Source organism: Cyprinodon variegatus, unplaced genomic scaffold (assembly GCF_000732505.1).
Source record: "Cyprinodon variegatus isolate N-32 unplaced genomic scaffold, C_variegatus-1.0 Scaffold198, whole genome shotgun sequence".
Classification (NCBI taxonomy): Eukaryota; Metazoa; Chordata; class Actinopteri; order Cyprinodontiformes; family Cyprinodontidae; genus Cyprinodon; species Cyprinodon variegatus.
In genome coordinates, this window is record NW_015150651.1 from 593,800 (window position 1) to 618,598 (window position 24,799).

A 24,799-nucleotide genomic window follows, 5' to 3' on the forward strand; every position below is an offset into this window, starting at 1 on the left:
AAAAACCTTGATCTGAACAACACTTCACGGGTTTTTAAAAAAAAAAAAAAAAAAAAAAGCAGCTTTCTTGTGAAGGGAGCAGAAGCTCTCCAGACAGAGAAGACACAAAAGGTCTCCTTCAAGCAGAACAAAAGCCATAAACAAACAGCCTGAGATGAAACTCAGGAGCTCCATGTATTAGAGTGGCCTAGTCAAAGTCCACACCTATTGAAAGGATCAGAAACTGCAGATCAGTAGCGCACCCTCCAACCTGACAGAATTTGGGATTCCTAATTTAAACAGGGCTCAATGCTTTTGGCACAATAGAGATTCTTTTTGACGAATATAAGGATTTTTCTTTTTTTTCTTTGCACCAAAAGCAGAATATTGATGTTTGACGATTTCATGAGCATAAAGCTGCAGGTCCAGAGTCATTCCCTGACAGACTGACTGCATCCCGAACCGCCTCCTCACCACTAACCCTCCTAACCTACGCTATCAGTGTGACTCCCAACAAAGGGCAAGGAGTGATGCGATCATACTTTGGAGTTCCAGTTAGAAGACCAGCAGCTTTGTTATGCACCAGCTGTAAACGAGACAGCAAAACCTGAAACTGAGAGATGAAATAAAAGCAAGGATAACTGTTTCAAAGGGCTGCCATGCAGTAAAGGTTTTAGTTTTGCCAATTGTCTTAACTGATAAAAGAAAGATCTGACAACTTAAATCAATTTAAATCACTGTCCATCTTAAAACCCAACTTTGTGATGGTGGATTTAAAATATGGTGCCAGGGGTCCTAGGTCTATAGCAGCGGAGTCACTAGGTCCAAACACTATAACCTCCGTTCTCTTCTCATTGAAATGAAAAAATTTAGGACCAACTAGGCTTTAATGTCTAAACAGTTCAATGAGGACTTCACTGAAAAACCATCTCCCTGCTTTAGGGAGCAGGGAGATGTCTTCTCAGTATGGAACCGAATGGCAGCAAATACAGAGAAAAGGGGCCCTAAAAGTGAGCCTTGTGGGACTCCGTAGGATAGACTTAGACTGTTGATCAGATATAATCCGGTGTTCTGGATCCCTGCTAAATGATTCAGACGTGTTTTTAGAATATGGTGGTCAACCATATCAAAAGCTACCGTTAGATCAAGCAGAACTAAAAGCTACCAGAGTCACAGGCTGATAGAATATCATTAAAACTCGTAGCAATGCTGATTCAGTGCTATGAGGAGCCTTAAACCCAGACTGAAATATTTCAAGGAGTTCATTTTCCTCCAGATGATGTTTAAGCTAAGAGAAACAGATCTTTTCCAAGACTTTTGAAATAAATGTTACCTTAGAAATAGACCTATAAATGGACATCTCTGATGAGCTGGATTCATCTATTAGACCTTAATAACAGCTTTCTGTTTAAATAAAAAAATGTTTTTGCTTCACATCCGTAGGTTTTTGACTGGTTCTAATCTGGTTCTGCTGGCTGTTGGTCCACCTATAAAATCATCCTCTACCAGCTGCTTTGCAGACTGATACCTGGTTCTGTGTGAAAGCAGACCCACCTTAGGTTCTTCATCAACTAAACTCTCAGAACGTAGGAAGTACCTTTGAAACAGAATTTTAGAGCTTAAGTTGTGGATGAATCCGCTTCACATCAGATTCCATCTATAGTCTCCAATTTCCTCCCCATCAGTCTGTTTCTGTCATGCAGTCCCTGCAGAACCCTCAGTTCTCATGAAACAGGCATCCTGAGGACCTGCTGAGAGCTTAGATGTTTTTGAAAGTAAAGCTTTCACATCTCCTCAGTCTGACTTTTTTTTTTTTTTTATAACTTTTCTTATCTTATGATTATCATCTTATTTCAACTGTAAAAACTGTTCTATTATATGGTTATATTTTATTATTTTATTGCTGTTTTACTAATCTTATATAGCCGTTATCTCCAGTGTCTCCTTTCTAATCTAAACAATCCTTGATTGATCACTGTAATTCCTCGCTGTTTTGATCTGTTTTATCTGCCTGTTAGCTTGATTTGATCATCTCACTGATTCTGTCTCCAGAGGTTTAATGTTTTTCACCTCCCTAAAAAACACTCAATGTTACAGTTGACTGTAAGAAAAATGCTGAATGGGTGAAGTTCAGCTGTGCGATGAAGTCAAATAAAAGACAAATTTGACCAGAACGGTGGTGATTAGAGACACATCTGCCATTTCTTTACGTTTACTTCAGTTGTTAGATTGGCAGAAAGTACCGACGACACAACAGAAGCTGGAGGCGATGTATAAAGCTCACCAGATCCCTCTGGTCCTCCTGAACCAGGTCCATTTTGTGAACCAGACAGAAGACTTTGGCGTCGGGGGAGTTCTGCAAGATGGCCTCCAGGCAGGACTGGTAGTAGTGCATGTCTTTCTCCAGCTCACGGCTCTCGACGTCAAACACATAAATGAGGACCTCGACGTTTCGGAAAATGTTGTCCCTCTGGCTCGTAAAATAATTCTCCATGAAGGTGTCTTGCCTGGTGGGTAAAAAAGGATGAAATGAATCTAGTTTTTAAACTAACAGTGGAGGGGGTGTCAAAATGTTGCAAAGGACAGCAAGACTTTAGGCCTTACCCTCCACAGTCCCACAGGTTTAGGACCAGGTTGCCCAGAAAGCGAACGTGGGAGTGCTCCACATCAACTGGAGGAAACAGGACATTTATTTCATTTCAATTTGTAAAACATCAGCTACTAATGTTTAAGTGTTAAATAATTTGAGTTTTATCTTACTTGTAGCTCCAAGGCGGCGGGTGTCTCGAGCTATGTAATTTGCAAAGATGATGGACCTCATGCTGGTCTTTCCAGACCCGCTCTTCCCCATCAGTAAAACCTAGAAACCGGAAAACATCATTATGAGAAAATTATGGAAGATAAACAGCATTAGACATTTACACTGGAGAACCCAACTGTCTATGGAGTGTTTACATAAAGTGCTGAGGCAGTCTGGTCTGTTTAAATGTCAGCTGGGTGTTTATGTGAAGCCAACAACAGAAGGTAAAGACGTCATATTGAAAAGAAAGATGAGTGCAAAACTAATGCAGGGCCGCCAACTTTTCACCAAACCTTGGGGTGAGATTTTGAAATAGTTTGGACAGGAAACCTTGTCAGGGTTAGATGAGGACAGGTGCAGCTATAGGTTGGAGGATTCAGAGCCTTAAATTCAGAGGATTTAACTGAAACAAAGTGGCAAAATGTGGAGTTTTTATAACACAGTTAGTAGCGGTGATCTATAATTATGTGAAACATTTTCCTCACAATATACATTATTTTCAACATTCTGGTTATTTTTTAGAGAATTGCAGTAAAGCAGAATGTGCCCAACTAAAATACTTGCATCTTAAATATACTTTAAACTAAGAATTTCACAACTTTGTTCATTAATTATTCTCTGCAGCTCAAGTAAATAATGGGGAACTAATAAGCTATTACTGCATTACTGGCACTGATACAGGAACCAGTGCAATCGAAACCTATGCAAACTACACTGTGTATGAATATTTGGTAATAGGCGAAGGATTAAAAATCTTAAGTTATTATCTTATTAGTTTATTTTTTTTACAATTGACAAAACGGTTAAACAGTTCAGACCTTCTAGGAGGCTGTAGATTTGATAAAATCTCACAAATATAGGAGACAGCACTTCTCTGGATGTTTCAGTTTGGAAGGTTTGATGAAAATTAAGTTTTTAAACATATTCAATGGACAAAAATAAAGATAAATGAATAAGATAAGTAATAACAAAAGAAAAAAATCCCTGTGGTTTCTTCTCTATGAATCCAGGATAAGTGAGCTGTTCTGCACATCCTCTCTGAATGTGGTTGGTCTTTTATTTAGTGGCTGATCTTTTGAAAAATAAAATGCAATGGCTCCTATGGGTTTGAGAGGCAAACCTGGAAGCTTTAAGAATTAAAATTTGTGGGTTGGTTTAATTACTCCTAATTTCCAAAGGGAGATTATTAGTGTGAGAAATTGGGAATATGGAGTGAGAGTGAAGACACTGAGATGGGTGAGTCTCACTCCCAATGGGTGAGAGTTGACAGCCCTGCTAATGAGAGGTGAGGAAAGCAGCTTCACCTTTTTCTTCATGGCTGAGCTGGACATAACCCTGAGGAGACACGATGCTGGAGGTTCCTCTGAGCTGCAGGTCAGATGACTTGGGTTTGTTTCTCCTGCGGAGCAGTTTCACTCCGCTCCTACTTCCGCAATAAAACAATCCCACTGTTAAAACATCAGATCGGACAAACTATACTCTATAAACAAGTAAATTAAATAATCTCACCGACTAAGTTAATTAAATCTGTGTGTTTGGCTCCGGCTGCTCACTTTAGCTAATGCTAATCATGCTAACGAGGCTAGGCTACCAAAGTTAACGGCTAAGCTGTGCTGTTTAAAGTTTGGTGTCGTGTTTCATCCTTACCTCTAAAGGCCTTAGCGGCTACTGGTGTCCAGGGAAGCCCGGAGACACAGAGATATTACTCCTAAAGGACACAGTAACACACATCACTGAGAGGGGGGAAAAAAATCAGCTGCTTCCTGTTTACGCCAGCGTCACATGACGACCCAAACACTGTAATCCCTCAGTAGCGTCTGACAGGCTGACTGTAGTCCACAGTGGATGAGTTTTATAGATCAGATTAAGCTGAACATTTTTATAATAACTTTATTCAAATGCTAGGAGAGGATTTTAACCAGACAAACACATCAGGAAAAGGCTTATTATTTAGTCGATGTATTGTAATGTATGATTTATTTATTGGTCTAAGTTTCTCTTTTTAGTAAACTGCAGGACTTTTGTTTGCTTTTCTTTTGTTTGAGACATTACTGTCAGATCAGTTGTTCATGTACTGTTAGATTAAATGAAAGACTTTGAGAAAATAAAGTTTCACTGAGATTCGCTTGGATCCCTTTTTTCTCGACGTTAGATTAAAACAATGACTCATAAGCTGATCTTTTTGTTATATTTTTTCCATTTTGTTTTTCTTTTTGCACCAACAGCCTCATTACTATACGTATTCAAATGTATTTTTGGGAATGTGTTAAGAAAACTGTATTCAAAGACACTTAAAAATACATATTAGTTCATTTTACCTATTTATGTGTACATGTTGTACTTTTACTTGTTATATTCTCTTGAAGTTGGAAGAAATTTTCTGATATTATTTTGTTGAAGATCCTCTTTGTAAATTCCTGAAATTCAGATTTGGTTGAAAACGGTTTTCCTTCATTTGAAAGACAGACCTTTAGTTGAAGAGGTCAATAAATGGAGGAACACTTCATCTTTCCTTCGCATCATCATTTATACAACAGAAGTAAACTAATATTTCCCTTATCATGGTCTTTATTAAGTCACAGATTTAAATGTTCTTAATTTCCATCAGAAATCCAGAAACTCCATTCATGATCTTCATATTAAAGTCTTGATTTCATTTAAAAGTAAACTTAATGAAGGTCTTTTGGTTAAATCATAGATAAACGTATCAATAGGAAGTAGTTGAAGCAAACTGGTTCGGCTGTGGTCATAATTCATTTGTGCATGTTGTTTTAAATGAGCCATTCCCTCTTCCAAACCGCAGCACTTTATTTGACCAGTAAGGAGGAAAAAGACAATTGAATACATGGCTCCAAATGAGCAAAACACTATTATCTATATCTTAAAAACATACAAATATAGAAATAAATAAACAGAGAGATGGATGAATAAAAAAAGTGTAGTCATCCACAGAAAAAATAGAAGAGAAGCTTCAGTTCTGACTAAGAGGGGAAATAAGAACAAACTAGACTTTGTGGATGAGGCTGAATATGAAAGAGCTTTATAATTTGCAAAAACAGCAGGAGTTTATATTCACAAAGAAACTGACTTTTTAAAACACAGCAGGGTAACGAATTATGGACAGAAACAGAGGGATCTGACTCAACGTGAGATTAAAGAAAAAAATAAAGATGACTTTCTTGCTGGGACTGAGTGGAGGAACTGGGCCCAGCGTTGGTTTGTCTGTCTGCAGGACAGATCATGTCTGATGGAGGTGATGCTCAGCAGATCAAATGTTTGACTGCAGCCAAAAAAAAAAAAAGACTAAAGAAATTTGAACTTAACATGTTAATAGGAAGGGGAAAAAACTGACATTGTGTGGATGGAGGAAATGAATCAGAAACATGAAAGTTTTTTATAAACAGAAGAGTTTCGATTTAAGATAAGTAAAAACATAACAGAACCACTCTTTAAATATGGTTTTATTCTGTAGGTATCAAGCTTCCTCTACTGAGTCTGATTCTAAAACAGTGCTTTAAACTAAAAATGTATTTCCTCTGTATTTGGGGGGATTTTTCCTTCCAAAAGTGGATCGCTTTTAAAAAAAAGAGGCAGACATAGTTTATCTGAGTATTATAAAACTTTATTGTTTGTTCTCTTAATTTGAACCCTTCCCAAACAATGAGAGGAAACCCTTGGAAGGCGACGTAACCTCCCAGGACCTCCTTCACCACAAAGAAAACAGAATCAATCAGAAAAGAGGTCAGTTCATCAATGGAAGGGGTAAAGATCAACGCGAAACACATCCCACTTTTATACAAAACCTGGAGAGCATTTCTGAAAATGAAAGATAAATAAAAACTCATAAATCTCCTTTTTCCTGTTGGGATTATATTTGAAGGGTTTATAAATATTCCTTTTCCTCCAGAATCAAACCTTTTATTCTATTAAAACCTTTCTGATTTCAATTTCTAATTTAGTAAACATTATAAAGCTGGAAATGAAACACCAAGAGGAGCCGTTAGCTTTAGGAGGAGATTATTTATGACAGTAGCTGCTCACCACACAGAATATGTAAAAAAACAAAGAGGGAAAATATGTTTATATTCAGGTAGTGTGTATCAGTAGAGCTCTGGGTTCCGGTTCTGCTCCACAGCACAGGTTCTTTACATCTGGTCTCGGAGCTTGGCGAGCCTATGGGAGAGTTCGTCCTGAGAACAGAAGAGAGAGCGGCTTTTATTTGGCTCCATGTTCAGGAGAATAAAGGTGTTTTTTTTTTTAAAGCAGTCATGCAGCGGTACCTGTTCTGCAGAGGCTACGCTGGTACCCACTGATCCGGTCTGTCCTTGGGGGAGCTCCATGTTCAGGTCCAAACTGAACAGAAACCAAATATTAACCATTTAACCCATTAGACTGACCAAAACACTTAACTTACAGGCCAATAAACTATCTTTCCTTCTTTCAAACGTTCAGTTTAGTCAACTGGACGGAAAGTTTTCAGGAAGATGTTTCGCCTTTTATCCAACTAAAGAAGCCTCTTGGATGAGAGGAGAAACGTCTTCTGGAAAACTTCCCATCCAGATTTCCTCAACTGAACATTTAAAGCTTGACCATTAAACACTGATCTGTGGGGGTTAAGGACTGGAAAGAGGAAGGTTACCCTGCTTCATCTGCCATCTCATGCAGCAACGAATCCACTTGGTTCTGAAACACACATGGAACAGGTTGGATTGAAGCAAACGGTTCTGAAACGGAGCAGCAGAAGGAGCTGAGAAGAGGAAGTCACCTGTGGCGTGGTGAGCGTGGTGGTGCTGCTCATGGTGTCCTCCATCTGGGCCGTCTGAACGTCCAGAGTTTCAAACTGATGCTCGAATTTGTCCATGAGAGCCGAGATCTAAAGGAAGAGAAGTGGGACGCTTTAAAGCCTGACGACCCGTCCAAAGGTGAAAACACGCCCCCCGCCCCGCCCCATACCTTCTCCAGGTTCATGCTCTTCAGGGTGGCGTCCATGCCTTTCACCACTCCAGCCATGGATTTAGTGACCTATGAGAGGGAAGCCATTAAAAGCCGCAGGTGGATCAGCCACTGACAGGAGGTCAAAACACGCCGTACCTGGTTCATGGTGACCGCCGTCTGGACCCTCGCCGCCACCGCGTCAACCCGAGCGCTCATCCTCAGGAAGTTCACCGACTGGTTCTTCTGTCTGATGGCGTTCTCCGCGTGGATCCGGGCCACCTCCATGTTCCCCTTCTGGATGGCCTGCAGACAAAGGAGAGCTTCGGTGAAATCCTCTGACATCCGCGGCCGGCGCAGCGGGACAAACGCCACCTACCTTCTTCACTTTGGCCTTCTCAACTTTTTCCTCTTTATCACATTTCTTTGCGTTTCTCTGGAGCTCTTTGGCTGCAAACTTTAGATTGAAGAGATTTTCTGAGAGGAGAAGTTAAGGAGAAACAACAAGAAGCAAAGGAACCAAACCCCTCAGTCGAGCATAGTCTCCACCCTGAACATGAAAAACACTCATAAATTGGTTTATATATCAATAATTAAAAGTATGTTTGTGTTTTATATTTTCTATATGTTTTTCTTCTAGCAATTTCTTTCAAATGCATAAAGTTTATACTAGCTTCATAGACGGGTGCAGCCCTCCTGTTTATGCTGACGTGCTTCAAGCCTTTCTTTGTGTCATTTTTGCATAATATATAAAACCATCAACAACTAAAACCTGAACGGATCATACATGAGCATAAACAGTTTAATCTGCAGAGGAGGCCGATGCAAACTTAAACAGCTTCAGAAGAAAAACAGTATTCTCAGTCAAAGGCATATTTTAGAATAGTGTTGTTTAAAGTGGCTGCAGGTTGGAGTAGCTCTGCTAGCTTGCCTTGTTATTCTTTTTAAGAGAACTTGGATTGCTCAATTTTTGGATCAGAGTTTCTTTTTTCTGATGTTTTTCGCATCTGTTGATGAATACTTTGAAACTGGAGGGATTTTCACTAATATTTTTGTCCTTTTAGATACTTGTTATGGTGCGTAACCACAGCAACCATAGCAAGTTCATTTTTTTTTTTACACCCAGGAGCAGCTCTTTACCATCTCTAAAGCTGAAACAATACATCAGTTACCTCCGCAAGTACCAGCTGAGTTGAAAATGAAACACCAGGGATGCAGAGCGGGAGCAAAGAGAAGTGAGAGGAAGAAGAAATTTAAGCCATCTCTTCCATCAACTCGGACTCAAGCGTCTCTCTGCTAGACTTTCTGGCCATACCAGCATACAGATTTAAAAAAAGACTGTGAAACTCAAATGAGTAACTCCTCTAGAACCTCTGGAGATTATTTCACAAAGAAGAATTATTCAATAAGAGAAGAAAGTTGTGGACAATAGTGAGCATTCTCTTCATCAGATTGTTAAACAACAAGAGAGTGTCTTCAGTCAGAGGCTTCTGCAGATTCAGAGCAAGACAGACCTCTACAGTAGATACTCGTTTAAAAAAATAACCTACGAGTCACTGCAACATTTAAAGTTTTGTTGTCCTGTTATATTCCTCTACAAAAAGACCAAAAACCACCTGATCCTGATTAAATCCTGTTTTATTCACCAAGCGTCTGTCCTGATGGTGTTCAGACCCTTTTGGAGCCCAAGTGTAATTCCAGGTCTAAGCAGACATAAACAGATGTGGCGCCATCTGCTGGTAGAACCACAGAACTACCAGAAAGCAAAGCAGGATGATGTTCAGGTTTAAACCCTAGATGTGGATATTGCTCCATTTTCCAACCAATACTATGATGCTATCAGATATAGATGCTAATGATTAGTTTCATCTCTTTCAGGAATCATATTAGTTTAAGCAGAGTTCCCCTTTTGTCAGGATAAAAGTTATTATCTTCATTCATCACCAGGTTATAGGAAGAAAATAGGAAGATACAGAACAAAAAAAACAGAGATAATATTCTTTATAATCCTCCTCTAAAGGGCCAGGCTGATTAAAGGGAACACATCTGTCCACGGTCGTGGCATTAAGAGCAGCAGGCCACTTAAAGCAGGGACTGGACATCAAATATCCACCCGATCAGATAGATGTCACTGAGGGATATAACTGGATTTAACTTCATTCTCTTGATGCTACAACATGAACGACAGCTCTAAAACCTGAATACCATTTCTCTGCAAAGCTTAGATTAAATCAGCTTGAATTTTAAGTCAATAATTTAATCAATCAATCACCGACCAATCAATCAAATTCATAGCATTCTTTCCCAGCAGTGCTGTCACTGATATCAGCATCAATAAGGATGCTTACCCACGCATCCATCAACTTAGCAGTTACATGTAAACGCCTCGGCAGCTCGAGGTCCTCTTCACTGAACACCAACATCCAGACTTTATACCCAGCCCTGTTCTAGTCTCATTTCTCATGAAATCAGATATTATTCAGGTTTTTTTATTCTGGATCTTGAACTATTAATCATTATTTCTAAATTTAACTGCATTTCCCTGACCCCGACATCCCACATCCTCGGTATCCGCCCCCCTCCGTTTCAGACTGCCTGCAGCCTCCATGGTTCCTCCCTTCTCGCTCTGCTACAACTTCCTTTGAGCTCCAGGAGAGCATGCGCTATATTATTATTATTTAATTCATAGCAGCAAACCTGCGGTAATAAACGCTTACTTTAATATGACATCATTAAAACGTCCAATCAGCACCAATGCTTTGATTGGTTAATCAAAGCAGAAGGATTTTTCAGGCTGGATTCTGTAGAGTAAATAAATTAATGTGAAAATCTATCAAAGAACCACTTTACATTTTTCTTCCTGTTATTTATGCAGCTGAAAATGTACAATATTTTCTGATGGAGGCAAAATATTTATAGGAAATAAAAATTTCTATCAAAAAAAAAAAAAAAACCTATTTGTTGTCTTTAAATGATGATGAGGAAACCATTAAAAATGAACGTATGTATACATGTAATTATATAGAAAGTAGATTTTTAATCTTCATTTTATATTTTTCATTGATTAGTTAGCTAATCATTGCATTTCAGCGCCTTTAGGTTTTCTAAGCTGTTTCTTTAAATTGAGTGGATCGCATTGTTTAATTTATAAAATCTCTGATAGAGTAAGAAGGTGAAACTAAACCAGAAGGAATGTTTTCTAAGAAAAAAATCTTGTTGACTAAATATAAAATTATGAATTTAAAAGGTTTCGAGGTACCTATAGAGAAGAGTCATATCCTGAGATCTATTTTATTTGTGATCACAAAGTAGAAAGAAAAAGTTCAATCCTTGTCTTTATTAAATAAGTCATGTTGTTATGGTGACATTCCCGGATATTATAGGGTACTGCATGTATAGATAGAATTGTACAGCCATGATATTCCAAAACAAAGTTAAAAAACAATCCATTGGACTTTGTTTCCAAGTTTGAAGAAGTTTCAGTTCCCATCAAGGAAGCTTTTTCAATTCAAAATGTCAGAAAGAACGTTGAGTTCAAGGCTCTGTAGAGTGGACCAAAACAAAGCCCTGTTTTGGCTTAGAAACATGCAAATTGAACCAGATGAACGGGTCCGCCCCTTCGGAATGGGGGTCATTTGATTTCTTTGTTAGCCTACAATAACCAATACTTGTCTATGTCTCTGAAGGGGGTTGTTAGGTAGCCTGGGTGCCATTCCGAACTTAATCCCGCCCACAAGGTTTGAGGTTGGGAAGTTCGGTCTGGCATTGCACCATAGTAGCGTGAGTATTATCGCCCACTCTCTGGTGATCCAATCAAATTGTCAGGGAGGGCTTTATACGATGATGGACAGATGATCAGTAACGTGATCAACCACGTGACCAAAGCGCGCTTGGGTGACAACAACAATGGCTGCTGCCGGAGAGTTGAGGTGAGTAGATTCTGCTATTAGGTTTGTTCTAGAAGATATCGACAGCAAATTCATTTTAAAAGAGGAACAGAGAAACGCGATCAAGGCTCATCATCAAGGCTTTGATTTTTGTTGACAACAACTATGCGTGGCTTAACATACGTCACGCACTCCGTTGCTCTTATTGGTTGTAGGTCTATCCAATTGAGTGCAGAGGCATTTTTTTTCCTGGTTCGATCAAAACACGCCCCATAATCACAGCTCTATGGAGCAGTATCAGACTCATATTCTGACTAGAATTGAGTAGGACTACGTCAGGCTAGTTGTTAGGGGGAATTGTTGGCCTGGCTGAACAGACAAGGTGTTTTGGTCCCCTGTATGGCGTTTGGTCCACTCTATAAAGCCTCGAACTCAACGCTAATTCTGACATTTTGAATTGAAAAAGCTTCCTGGATGGGAAGCGAAACGTCTTCAAACTTGGAAACAAAGTCCAGTGGATTGCATTTGAACTATTTTTAGAATGAATATGACCTGGATGACTGAGAATCCTCACCAGCATATCCACGATGTTTGAACATTTTCTATATTTTCATTAATTATTATTATTTCATTCAGAGATCAGACTGAGATCTGATCTTTTATGGGAACATTTCTGATTTACTATTAAGAAATATTTGAAAATCCCTCGACTTTACATTTTTTCCCCTATACCATCCATTATGACGTCATTCAGCTCTGAGTATGGTCACAGCATGACGTACGTAGTCTGTCCACAAAAGAGCACTGATTAGGCGATAAACAAATAGTTGGACAAAACAGCTGATCTACTTATTATTATTGATTAATAACGATCAGAATAAAAGAGTAAAAGTAAAGGAGGATCCAGACATTTATCCTGAAAAACTTTAAATATCAGCTAAATAATATCGGAATAACTGGATGGTAACTGGGTAGTATTTATATCCAAGCTATGTGCGAGTTATTAGCTAACAAATGAAAACACAGTGCTTACTTTTAGCCTAGTTATGGTAAACATATAGTTTAAACACTTTTACACTGATTTCCCAGAAAAGATGGCTTAAAAAACATTTTAGGAGACTAAAAGTGGTGTCAGTTGATAACATAACTTTTTTTAGGAGAAAGTATCGCAGAAACCAAATGATTCAGTCGTTATTCTGTTTACCGATGTTAGCTCTGAGGCCTTGAACGCATCTCAGGCAAAGATGAAAGACCCCTGAAGAATTTCATCAATGTTTAACCTTTTAAACAGAACAACCGGTCAAACTTTCATCGCTTTCTAACGCAGGCAGGAACGTTTCAAACATCTGTGACTGATAAATGTCCTCGTTTGGAGGCTACCGTGTTGCTCTGGCAGGTTTAAGCCCCAGCCTTCCCCCTCGGTTCCCCGCAGCCCTCCCGCCTTCCCACCGCTCTGAAGGATACTCTCCATGCTCGGCATCTTCAGCTGCTGCTTCTTCTGACACCAAAACGGCTAAAGAAAAGAAAAAAAGTTGTTGAGACTTGAGCTTCTGTTTCGGTCGCTTCGCCCTCTTCCGCACTTCCTGGTTTCTGACCAAAATATCGTCTACGTCATCGTCACGTGGTATCGGTGTTCCAATTCAAACGTCACAGCTACTTGGCTTCGCCCCTTTCGCTCAAAACGTGAATGAAAAATAAATTGAAACAAACAAATAAAGAAGAGAAGAAGCAGATTGGGAGGAGAGTTTTGGTGTCTGTGGGTGTGAAGGAGTTAGAAAGGCGGCGGACGGCGGAGGGAGCTCCTCCTGGTCAGAACCGGGAGGAGAGGGAGGATGACTCACTCCGTCTGATGTGAGCTTCACCCCGCAACAGCTCGGCAGTGCGGCGGCGGTTCATCCCGACGTGTCCGCTCAGCTCCAAACTTTATCAAACTCTAAAATTTACCCCCTTTTTTCCTGAGGCCTTTTCGGGCTTTTCCTCAAACTTGTTTTTTTTTTTTTTTTTTTTGATCTCCCGGTAGTTCCACTGACCCGCGGAGTCGTGATTCACCGTGGATTTCGTGACGGCTAATTGCCATGGCAACAACACTGCTGCGCTGAGAGGAAACTGTCCGTTTTAACTTCATCTTCAACCTCCCAACAAGGTCGAGTAAACCTGTTGGATATTCATTTTTCTTTAATATTTTACTTTTTTTAAATTTTTTTGCTGATATTTGACAACCAACCAGGTGAGTTTTTAATGTCTGTCATTTTGGATAAACGCAATTAAAGCTTTTTTTTCTTAAACTTTGAGTTAAAAACAACAAATGCATTTGGATTAGATAATTAACGTTTGGATTCAGATCATTATAAACATGTTTAACACGGGGGAATAAAAGTGACCCCTGCAAGCAGACTCCATGTGCAGGTAGATTACACCAATGCAACAGCCCGCATGTCAAGTTTACGGGCGGATGGCTCTGATGCCACGTCAAAGTGGCGCATTTCGGGTAGTTTTTGCGCACATGGAAATAATCCAGGAGAGCCAATGAGTGACGCTTTGTTCAGCGGCTGTATGACTCATAGAGTCTTATCTATAAAGAAGCCAAGCGGCAGAGGAGCAGTCCTGCTGCAGGATGTAACCCCTGAGATTCACTAGAGGCTGCTGTGGGCCCCCAGTCCCTGCGCCCCGGGTGGATAACCTGCCACTGACAGGAAAAAAAACAACAATCCCTGTCTGACTGAGCAAACAGACAATCCTAGGTCATCCAAAATTTAATCTGTGTTTCTTTGATGCAACCAGAGGCGTAGCAAGAAAATCCTAATAGGGGTCAAAAGTAGGGTGGCCATTTCTATAGCACCAAAAAGGAGGACATTGTGCGGCATATCAATAAATTACTAAGGTGTACATAAGAATCGGGTAAAGTCACATTTATAGTACAATTCTTAGTAGTTTAAAGAGGATGCTTGTGTAGCTGAATAGAACAAAATATTAAAGAAATATATAAAAAAGAATTGGTTCCCAGCATTTGTATTTTACGGAAGAGGATTAGGGCCAATGGGGAAAAAAAGTTAACTGATTTTTAAATTTTATTTCAGTTTAGTATGGAAAAAAAGTCAGAATTCTGAGAAAAAAGTCAGAATTCTGAGATTAAAGTCAGAATGCGCAATGAAAATCCCTAAAGCCGGACATCTGGCCACCCTAGCCGAGAGGCACCAGAACCCATGGTCAATCTACACTCTTTCAACAGGAATGAGCACAACATCCAACCTCAATGAGCACAACATCTACTAATATTCACATTTAATTAATTTTTATGTTATTGTTAAAGTAGTTATTTATCTATGATTTCACTGAAGACTCATAGATGACGTGCAGAGGCACATCATTTTATCTTTAACACAAATAATTCAAAATTAAGTTCTGGAAAGAGCATGAATTCTGTGCTTATCATCTTTAATGTTTGTATATGTGCATAATTAACCACAGTGTTTCTGTTGTCAAGTAGTTGTTAATATATGAAAAATTTAAATGTTTAATAAGTTTGAACATTCCCCTTCAGAGTATTACTGTGGCCACTATCTGTCTTAAAGGGAAAAAATGGGAGGGGTGGCCAATGATTGGCTAAGGGTGACCATGGCCATCCCTGGCCCCCCATCTAGCTCCGCCCCTGGATGCAACTTGTTTTGTCTCGTAGAATAACTATAGATGAGTAAAATGCCTGAATATGTGGATGTCTCCTTTTTTTCACTCACTAATAAATCCAGATAAATTCAAACATCGAATCTTTTAACAATCACTTTAAAAGAGGAAAAGATCAAACATTTCGTTTGTTGTTTGTTTTGAGAAATATCCCTTTGGATTAGTAATCCACAACTTCCTGTCATCCCAGTCAGAGGCGCAGCCAGACATTTTTTATAAAGCAATAATCAATGTACACTGAGGGGCCGAAAATGGATAAGCACCAGAACCTCAGGGTCAATCTAAACTGTTCCAATAGGAAAATGAAGGAGCAAAACATCCATATTTTCTAAATAAAGACAAACTATACTTTCCTTCAGCCTTTGCTAACAAATAGATGCATATATTTAAACATCCATGCTTTTTAGATAAACGGTAACGTGGATAAAATTTCAGTTTTGAGTTCTGGGGCGAACATCTTTTCCATTGTCAATACTTACCTACTTTTATCAACAATCACCCTGCATAAAATTGATATTTACAAGTACTAATATCTACATAAATTGATTATTTAATAAGTTTTTATTAAAATAGTTATCTATGATTTCAGTAAAGACTCCTAGATGAATGCAGAGACACATAATTTTCTCTTTACCCCATAAAATGCAAAATCTAGTTCTGAAAAGAGAAGGAATTCTGTACTTACCATCTTTAATGTTAGTATACTGATGTTCATAATTAACCAGAGCGTTTTTGTTATCAAGTAACTATGAATATATGAAAAAATAGTAAGCAATATATGAACAATTAAAATGTTTTTAATATTTATTAGGGGGAAAACAATGGTAGGGGTGGCCAGACGGGTGGCCAATGATTGGCTAAGGGTCACCCCTGGCACCCCCATCTAGCTCCGCCCCTGATTACTGTGTATGAATATAAGCTTTTATTTTTGCAGCTGGCTGAAGCAGGATCCTTATTTATCTGGTCAGCATCACAATCAGCAGGATGATTAAAATCTCCAAAGCAAAGAGCGGCACACTGGTTTCACCTGCATGCTTTGAAGTGATGCCATAAAGTAGCATTTCCTGTCCAATCATCAGGTGTTCATGATTAATCATGATTATATTGCTGATGAATATACAGTCATATTTATAGATTGTCTAAATCGATGATCTATAGTTCTGTATAATATCTGCATTAAATAGGCTGAGCAGCTTTTCTTTAACTAAACACCCTGAAAAAATTCTGTGTTTGTTATATTAAATGTTTGCATGTTGATGTCATTTCTCTCTTTATACTGTCACTCTCTTATGGTTCATTTTCTTATGGTTAATACCAATTAAATTTAGAGAGACTGACACATCGGCTGGATGCTATGATTAATATTTTTTTTCTTATATGGGTATCGGCCGATATCTGCCTTCTGTGGCTGATTTATCAGCGTTTCTGCAGCCACAAATTAAAATCACGTGGAGCGAATGCATTGCAACTCTTGCAGTTTGATATCTATGTTCATATTTTGTTTGAAGTGTTGATAAATGTATTTTTTTTTTTTGTTTCAATTTAGACTTTTTTCATCTCTGTGTCATTTTTATGATTTGAATGGAGGAAAGAAAAGCAATATCAGCTCCTAATATTGATCAAAATAATCTAACCAGTCAGGGATCAGTTAGACTGATATTAAAATAATAAGTATCAGTCTAAAAAACCTCTATCAGTTGATCCCAAATTAAAATGTCAAGTTGGAAAAAACTGTTTTCTCTACAAAAACGTCTAAATCAACATAACTGAGTTCCTGTGGTCAGAAAATTTAGATTTTACCTTATTTCATATATTAATTTATCCTATTTACTCACTATAAAAGTTTTCACTCAGTCTGTTTCATCTGCAAGGCCTCACAATTCTCCTGCGTGAGGGTGTCTGCAGACCAGACACAGCTTCTTTCCAAAACAAACTAGATTCTTTATCAAGGATTACTCATAACATGTTACTGTTAACCAAAGTGTCTGTAATTTATTTAGGCTCTGATTACTCTCCATTGTTGTAAGTAAGGGTAACACACTCTGCCCAGGCAGAACGGGGCTGACTATAGAGCAGTAAGGGCTGTATGATGAACTGTTTTCTTTGCAAAGATATGAAAATAAAGTGCCGACTGAGTGAAATCCGTTGATCTCCGTTTATTTAACTGGGGTGAACAGTTGAATACTTTTTTCCCACTACAGTTCCCTAAAGGTGATTGCTAAACCAAGAGAAGCTTAATTCAAGCCTCAATTTTTCCCCTATAAATAAAAAACTAGAACAGAAACTAAATTCAAATTCATTTCTCAGCTCTTGGTCAGATCTTAAATCTTGAACACATATTTGCTGATTTCATTGATTTGAAGATATTAACCCAGATTCTGTTGATTCAGGATCCAGCCGACTCTACCTCTGTAGCTTCTGTGGTTCTGATTATAAGCATCCTTGCCTTATAACACTTCTACTATAGTTTATTTCTTTAAATCATGCATTATCACGATCGATTTAAGGAAGAGGATTAGGGGCACTTGAAAAAAGGAAAAAGAAAGTTAACTTATTTATTTAATTTGAGTTTAATATGGGAAAAAAGTTTTAGTTTTTGACTTTAATCTTAGAACTCTGAGATTAAAGTAAAGATAAAACATTTCAATTTGAAATTATTTGACTGCAATAAAAGATGGATTACTATAAGAGCATGTTAACAAATAATGTCAGGACTGATTAGGTTTCTATAGGGAGCTGATTGCTAATGGTTCTGAAATAGGAAGAAGAAAAAATGAAATAAAAAGGCTTTAAAAATGAAATGTAGTTTTCTGATGAAATTTTGCTTTAAAGAAGGTATACCCTGCCAATTTATTCAAACAATCCAAAAATTGCCCGTGAATTCCAGTGGGATCATGTTAGGAGGAAAACATCTAAACAGAGCTTATTTGGACACATTTTCTATATTCAAACCATTTTCATCAGATGGTCAAAGTGAGATGAAAATGATGTGTGTCCTTTCTTACAGGTGAGGGCTATGGAGCATAAAACCGAAAAGAGGTTCCACAATCTGACCCTAGAGCAGGTCCAGGCTCTCGACAAAGTTCTCACCGAGGTGATCCCAATCCACGGGCGAGGAAATTTCCCTACGCTGCAGGTGAGAGCCAAAGACATCATCCGCGTGGTTAAGGATCGACTGATGGAGAGGCACATCCAGGTTAAAGACATTCGCCTGAACGGAGCGACTGCCAGCCACATCCTGGTGAGAGATAACGGCCTAGGCTACAGAGACCTGGACATCATATTTGGAGTAGAGCTGCCAAGGCAGGAGGACTTCCAGGTGATTAAGGAGGTGGTGCTGGGCAGCCTGCGAGATCTCCTCCCTTGCGGGGTTAACAGGCAGAAGATAACCTGCCTCACTATGAAGGAAGCATATGTGCAAAAGATGGTGAAAGTGTTCAATGAGCACGACAGATGGAGCCTGATTTTACTCTCAAACAACCGATCTAAAACCGTGGGGCTCAGGTTCGTTAGCTCCCTCCGGAGGCAGTTTGAATTCAGTGTAGACTCCTTTCAGATAATACTGGATCGTATGCTGGAGTCTTACTGGGGGAGCGACAGGAGAGAAGAAGAAAAACTGGCTCTGAATGCCAGAGATTCATCTAAGCGAGACCACGGCAGAGAAGATGAGATACAAGAGGAATCGACGCTTCCTCAAGATGCTAAAGCAGATCCTCAAAGAGATGGAGCACCGGTAACGACTACAGATCCTCCATCCCCAGAAGAAGCTGCTTCCACATACGAGCTTCCAGAAAAAGAGGCTGAGGATGTAGTTGAAAAGCTGGAGGTGGAAGGACCTGAGGAGAACAGCTCACCTAAGGAGGAGGAAGACGAGGGTGGCATTGTGGGCGTTCAATCAGAGGAAGACATTTCAGAGGGGTTTGAGCTCTGTGAGGAAAAAGCAGAACAGAAAGAACTCTTTGATGGTGAATATCCTCCTGATGCCTCAACGGAAACCTTATTCCCCAGCACCAGGGATCAGCTGATTACACATTCATGTTCAAGAATACAGAATACGGAAGAGGCGTGTGCAGCAAACACTGAACAATCAGCTTCACAAGAAACTGCAATCTTTGAAAAAACAAAAACGTTAGAAATACACATCGAAACCTGCAAGACTGAGCCGCCTCCTAATCTTCAAGATCCCCACCATGAATACTCCTTTCCTCCCCCAGCTAAGAAAACCTGCAGCACATCGCAGGACATTGTGCCAAACTTCTACCCGTCTCCAAAGCTGCAAAGGAAAATGTCGCGAAAGCTGCTGAGCCAGCCGGAAAAGTGGTCCCTCCTGACGGACGTGTCGGATCTCACCACACAGTTCTTTCCTCCAATAGAGGTGGTGAAACCTCTTCAGCCAAGGGCCCCGGCACCGGACACTGTCCAACTTGGTGGCTCCAATCGTTTATGTCCTGAGTTAGAACAACTGAAGGGTACAGACGTTCCAACGGATCCTCCATACTGTCCAGAATCTATTCCTCAGGAATCTGTCAGTTCTTGTGGCCCTGTAGAACAAATCGTAAAGCCAAAACACTCCAAGAAGCCTCCTGATTTAAAGACTCAAATGAACCCAGTTTTAATGTCTCGGGTTACTGATCAAAGAACCGAGCCGGTTGAAACATTTCCAAACAGTCCATGTGCAGGAGGTGAGTCCATCATCGCCGTTGAAGCAGAGTGCATGTACGGAGATTTCGAGCAGGCGATGGACCACCTTCGCAACCGCCTCATCGCAACCCACAACCCAGAGGAGATTCGTGGAGGAGGTCTGCTGAAGTACAGCGACCTGCTTGTGAGGAACTTCAGACCCGCCAGTGAGACTGAGATCAAGTCCTTGGAGCGTTACATGTGCTCCCGCTTCTTCATCGACTTCCCAGACGTAGGTGAGCAGCAGAGAAAGATCGAGGCCTACCTCCAGTGCCATTTCGTTGGCAGTGAGGAAGCAAGCAAGTACGATTATCTGATGACCCTACGCCGCGTTATAGACGAGAGCACCGTTTGTTTGATGGGACACGAGAGGAGGCAGACCCTCAACATGATCACGGTCCTCGCTCTGAGGGTTCTAGGCGAGCAGAACGCCATCCCCAACACGGCAAACGTCACCTGCTTCTATCAGCCGGCTCCATATATCGCAGAGCCAATTTACAACAGCTACTACATCCCTCAGGCCCAGCCCTCACTCGTCTACCACCCGTACCCGCTGCACGTCCACATGCAGTCTGGCCTTGTGTAGCCATGGCGGCTCGCTAGCATGAAGGCATGCGTTTAGCATGGCGCTCTGCAATAAGAGCCACACACGGCGGTTTTACCAACAGGCAACAACAGTTGCTGTGTTGTTTAAAGTTTTAAAATCCTTCCCGCTTATAACAGATATGAAGTGGTCTGGGCTGAAGCGGCAAATATGCTTCGATTTTTAAGATGAGCCTAAGAAAAGAAAGGACGACTCGACGGGAGGAGTTCATCACAACTGCTGTAAGGCCGCTCTGCTTTACCTTGGAGGACTCATCGCCCTCCTGCATTGAAGGCAGTAATGGATGAAAAACATTGTTCGCTTATCAAACATAATCCCTCACTTGTTGGCAACAAGGATCTTAATTCCTACTTTGGATAAAGTTTGAGGATTGATCCTGTGGGGTAAAAACCCTAACTGTTTCTGGAATCATTCATCTGGACCACATCTGGTGATGACTTAGCTCCGTATTCATTATTTAGTGATAGGATGTAACGCCTTTACTGCCGGTGTCCTGTCAGAACAGCATACCCTGTCAGATCGGCATACTTTGTTCTAATACACATGCGCGCACATGGGCAACAGTTCCCACTGAATTTTAGCAGCAGTGTACCGACCAGCAAAAACACATTTATTTTAACTTTTAAAAAAGAAAATCACCTTTGATTATACTGCTATTGCTTGAATGTAAAAAGGACATGATTGAAGTTTCCGGGATGCTGAGAGAAGAAGCTTTTATAGCTATAACCAACATTAATTTAAAATAAGTTACTTTAGTAGTAAAAAAACATGTATGGTGAATTTAAAATTTGTTAGATTTTGTTTTCATGTTTAAAATGATAGAAAACATTGGGTGTGGTTTATATTGTGCTAGAATTCATTTAAGTTAGATAAAAACTGAGTGTATGCCTTTCTGATAGCGTATGCTGTTCTGACAGAACACCTGTTTAGATTAGACAGTGGTGCTTCCACAATGTGGTAAAATATGTATTAGAAGATGTAAACTGGGAACATGTCATTTAATAAGAATAGCTTAGAGAATAAATAAAACGTCCTCTGAAAAGTTTAGACTCGTATCTCCTGTTAAAGTGATAGAAGCACTCCTATGTTTATTCCCAAACAGCTCAAACATGAACAGTAATGTGTATTTATAGTTTTATTTCAACAGATATACATGTAATATGATTGAACGTTTCAAAATGTGACACATTGTTTAGAAATGAAACAAACCCTGACTTTAGACTTCCCAGTCCTGTAAAACAGTAGAAAACATGTTTAAAAAAGCGTCGGTGTGGGATAATTTCCATTAATGGAGCTTTAGTGTCAGTCACCTCCGCTAACATTCAAAGCACAGTTATTTAACCATTGTTTAAACCTGGATAGACTGTAAAATATCTTTTACTCTTAAACATCTGCATTTATGACAAAATCTGGAGCTATAAATTAATCCTCCTCGACATCAGATTTGGCTTTTTAAACCTGACTTCAGATCAAAAAATTGTCATACCGTTTGTTCCAAAATCATTGGTACTCTTGGTAAACATATGACATCACAATGTTTTTAATTTGAGTTTTTTTTCTTCCAGTAAAAGGGAAAATATAGCAACAAGGAATCAGTAATTTCCCTGCAACAGATGTAAAGTGTTTTCTACTTACTGGTGTAATCAGGAAGTAGAAGAAGTTTAATTAATATCTTTTAAACCAAAGGGAGTTTGGGAACTCAATAGATGGGTGTTGATCTTCCAAATTAAGGAAAATAAGGAAAAGCATCATGTTAAAAAAAAACAGCATCTTGTTTTCAAATGTGAGATTTGACTGGTGAGAACATTTGCTGAAGGCTTTTTACTCTGGTGCCAAGAAATTTAGAGAAAGCAGAAAATCTTCCTGTTTCAGAAATATGTTTGCAGATTCATCTGATCAGGCTTTCACCTTGTTTTATTCTAGGTTGCCTAAAAAGGAATTAATAATCCATATAGATGTTTGATACATCCCAATAAAGTTAACTAACCTTAGATTGATGCACAAAACAAAAATTCTTTCATCAAATTTACAAAGATTTAAACCCGGAAACAGAAAATTCAGTGTTTTTCTGTCTCATTACTTTATAATCATATTGGTATTTACCCAGACTTGTCTATTATATGAATATCCATAAGAAGCTTATTTAGTCTGGTAAAATGCACATAAATGCTTCAAATGATTTTTTCCCCCATCTGAAACGAGGAGATAATGTCATTATTACCAACTTTTCCTCCTGTGGTGTCAAATTAGTGCGACATTGTGGTATTTCTTCCCCAGGTGTTATTGGTTGTTCTCTGCTGCATTTTCTACTTTAAGGAAACGTTGCAGGTTTTGCTGCTTTGTGAATGTTTGAATGCATGTTTTCATTGGAAGGACCTATTTGACCATGTCTTTGCTGCAGCTGTGGGGGTGAACCCTGTTCTCCCTGTTTGGGTTTCCTGCCTGCTGTACTGTGCTGAGATGTTTCTGATTGCATTGATTATTTAAGCTGAAATGTGCGGCTGGTGGTTCCTGAATCATGTCTTATGGCAAAGTACTCGTGTTAAGCATTTGTGAACAAAAGAAGCCCAAGTTGAGGGCACTGAGGGCTTCCATTGAAGCACAATGTAAATGCACCATTAGGTATCGTAAATGACAGTGTTTGACCTGCCCATGATCCTCCAGCTACCTACCGATGATAATGAAGCTGTGTAAGCCGTCTCCTCTGTAGCTTCAAACTGGTTGTATTTATCTTTAAGGTTTGTTGTGTATTGGTAAGGTGTTGTTCTACCACTCAAATATTGCTGTACGCTCACACTGTCATGTTATGGTGATAATAAATGTTACATGACCACTTCCTGTCTAGCATCTACTTTAAGAGCTCCACCATCTGGTTCATTTATTCATTATGTTGTATGACATCACACGCAGTGTTGGCAACAGCAGAAGGAGGCATTTAAACTGTTGCCAAAACTACACTGGTGAATTCTCTGGGTAAAGACATTGGATAAAAAATAATGGTTCGATATCTGGGCTGCAGATATCTATAAATCTGGCACGATATACGGTATTACCGCTCTTCTTTAAGAGTTGAATTGGTTGGTTTTCTTGCCACAAGTAGGAGCGCATTCATGTAGCTTGATATAAGTCTTTATTTGGGATCATCAATCGGTGCACAAACTTGACCTGGTCAATAAAAGTACCACATATGGAGGACAAGAAGCTTTATCAAACAGAAACTTTGCTCTGAAACTTTAACCTAAAGCTAAATTCACAGAAAAACTATGAAATATTGAAGGAGGAAAAAAGGTGATTGCTCTTGTTGGACCTTTGAGGCATTAAAAAGTGTTGAAATCCACGTCGACCAGGGGTGTCTAAACTTTTTTTTCTTATCGGCCAAAAAATTATTTAAGAGATTAAAAATATAATAAACCTAAAATCTACATTAAACAGAAAATTATATATATATTATCTACCTCATTAAATGTGGGCTTTCTACATTTTAATTTAAGAGACTTTCTGTAGGAGAGGAACATGTAAATGATAGTAAAGCCAAATGTCAGGTTTCTCCACATTTACATTAAGCTTGCAACAACAAGTCATCATATATCCTCTACATCATTAGTGTGATTTTTTTTTTCTTTCTTGAATAAATATTTATATTGTTAATATATTCCAGTTTAAAAAGGTTCTTGAACAGGTGTTCTATGAGGTCAGCATACCAGCGTACCTAGAATATGTATGTGCAGGCATGCAGAAAGGGACATTTAAACGACTTCTTTTACATCTGCACCTATCAAGATCAGCATACACTTAACCATTGTATGACAATCTGACAGGTTAGCTGTTACGTCACAGTGTGAAATAGCGAACAAAGAAAACGAGGCTGTCTACGTTTAAAGCAGTTTATCTTTAAATTTTGTTTACCTTGTACCCTGGGCTAAAAGTATTTATAACATCACGCATAAATAAAGTAGCCTTGTAGATTTCCTTCCAATTATAGTGTTAGACATATGCAAGTCTGACATCTTGCACATGCGTATTGACTGAGTATGCTGGTCTGACAGAACACCAGGTAAAATAAGTTTTTCTTTTTTTTACCTTCCAGGATCAGTCTTTGTAAACACTTCCTGTTTTTTAATAATTAAATGTAAAAATTCAGGTCATTTAAAGATTAATCATTTGTGTTTCAAACATTTTCAATGATTTTTTTATTCCAATAATTGCCTCCAGATTAAAAGTCTCCTGCAGGGAGCA

At 39.2% G+C, this 24,799-nt stretch overlaps 3 protein-coding genes across 7 annotated transcripts in view; 1 reads left to right on the plus strand and 2 right to left on the minus strand.

The window, feature by feature from the left end:
- Positions 1 to 4,567, minus strand: part of LOC107087875 (ras-related GTP-binding protein A) — a 7,977-nt gene extending 3,410 nt beyond the window's left edge. The window contains exons 1-5 of one of the 4 annotated variants that reach the window (XM_015379691.1): positions 4,427 to 4,567; positions 4,084 to 4,202; positions 2,740 to 2,839; positions 2,584 to 2,650; positions 2,264 to 2,486 (exon numbers count right to left, since the gene is read on the minus strand). In XM_015379691.1, the coding sequence (XP_015235177.1) occupies positions 2,264 to 2,486; positions 2,584 to 2,650; positions 2,740 to 2,839; positions 4,084 to 4,110 (417 nt within the window). In that variant the 5' untranslated portion in view covers positions 4,111 to 4,202; positions 4,427 to 4,567. Of the gene's footprint in view, positions 1 to 2,263; positions 2,487 to 2,583; positions 2,651 to 2,739; positions 2,840 to 4,083; positions 4,228 to 4,288; positions 4,310 to 4,426 lie in introns of those variants that run through there. The other 3 variants (XM_015379692.1, XM_015379693.1, XM_015379694.1) reach the window with 3 other exon arrangements.
- Positions 4,568 to 6,385: 1,818 nt separating this feature from the next.
- chmp1b (charged multivesicular body protein 1B) lies at positions 6,386 to 13,221 on the minus strand. The gene is made up of 8 exons (XM_015379729.1): positions 13,063 to 13,221; positions 8,091 to 8,188; positions 7,871 to 8,017; positions 7,733 to 7,801; positions 7,545 to 7,652; positions 7,419 to 7,462; positions 7,060 to 7,132; positions 6,386 to 6,969 (listed from the first exon to the last, which is right to left on the minus strand). Exons 1-8 carry the CDS (start codon positions 13,076 to 13,078, stop codon positions 6,925 to 6,927), a joined length of 600 nt encoding a protein of 199 aa, XP_015235215.1. The 5' UTR covers positions 13,079 to 13,221; the 3' UTR covers positions 6,386 to 6,924.
- LOC107087897 lies at positions 13,214 to 21,165 on the plus strand. 2 transcript variants are annotated; one of them, XM_015379728.1, is made up of 3 exons: positions 13,214 to 13,449; positions 13,619 to 13,741; positions 18,287 to 21,165. In XM_015379728.1, the coding sequence occupies exon 3, from the start codon at positions 18,296 to 18,298 to the stop codon at positions 20,543 to 20,545; it is 2,250 nt and encodes a 749-aa protein (XP_015235214.1). In that variant the 5' UTR covers positions 13,214 to 13,449; positions 13,619 to 13,741; positions 18,287 to 18,295; the 3' UTR covers positions 20,546 to 21,165. The 2 variants fall into 2 exon arrangements, with proteins under 2 accessions (XP_015235214.1, XP_015235213.1); XM_015379727.1 differs by having other exon boundaries at positions 13,214 to 13,741.
- Positions 21,166 to 24,799: the final 3,634 nt, after the last annotated feature.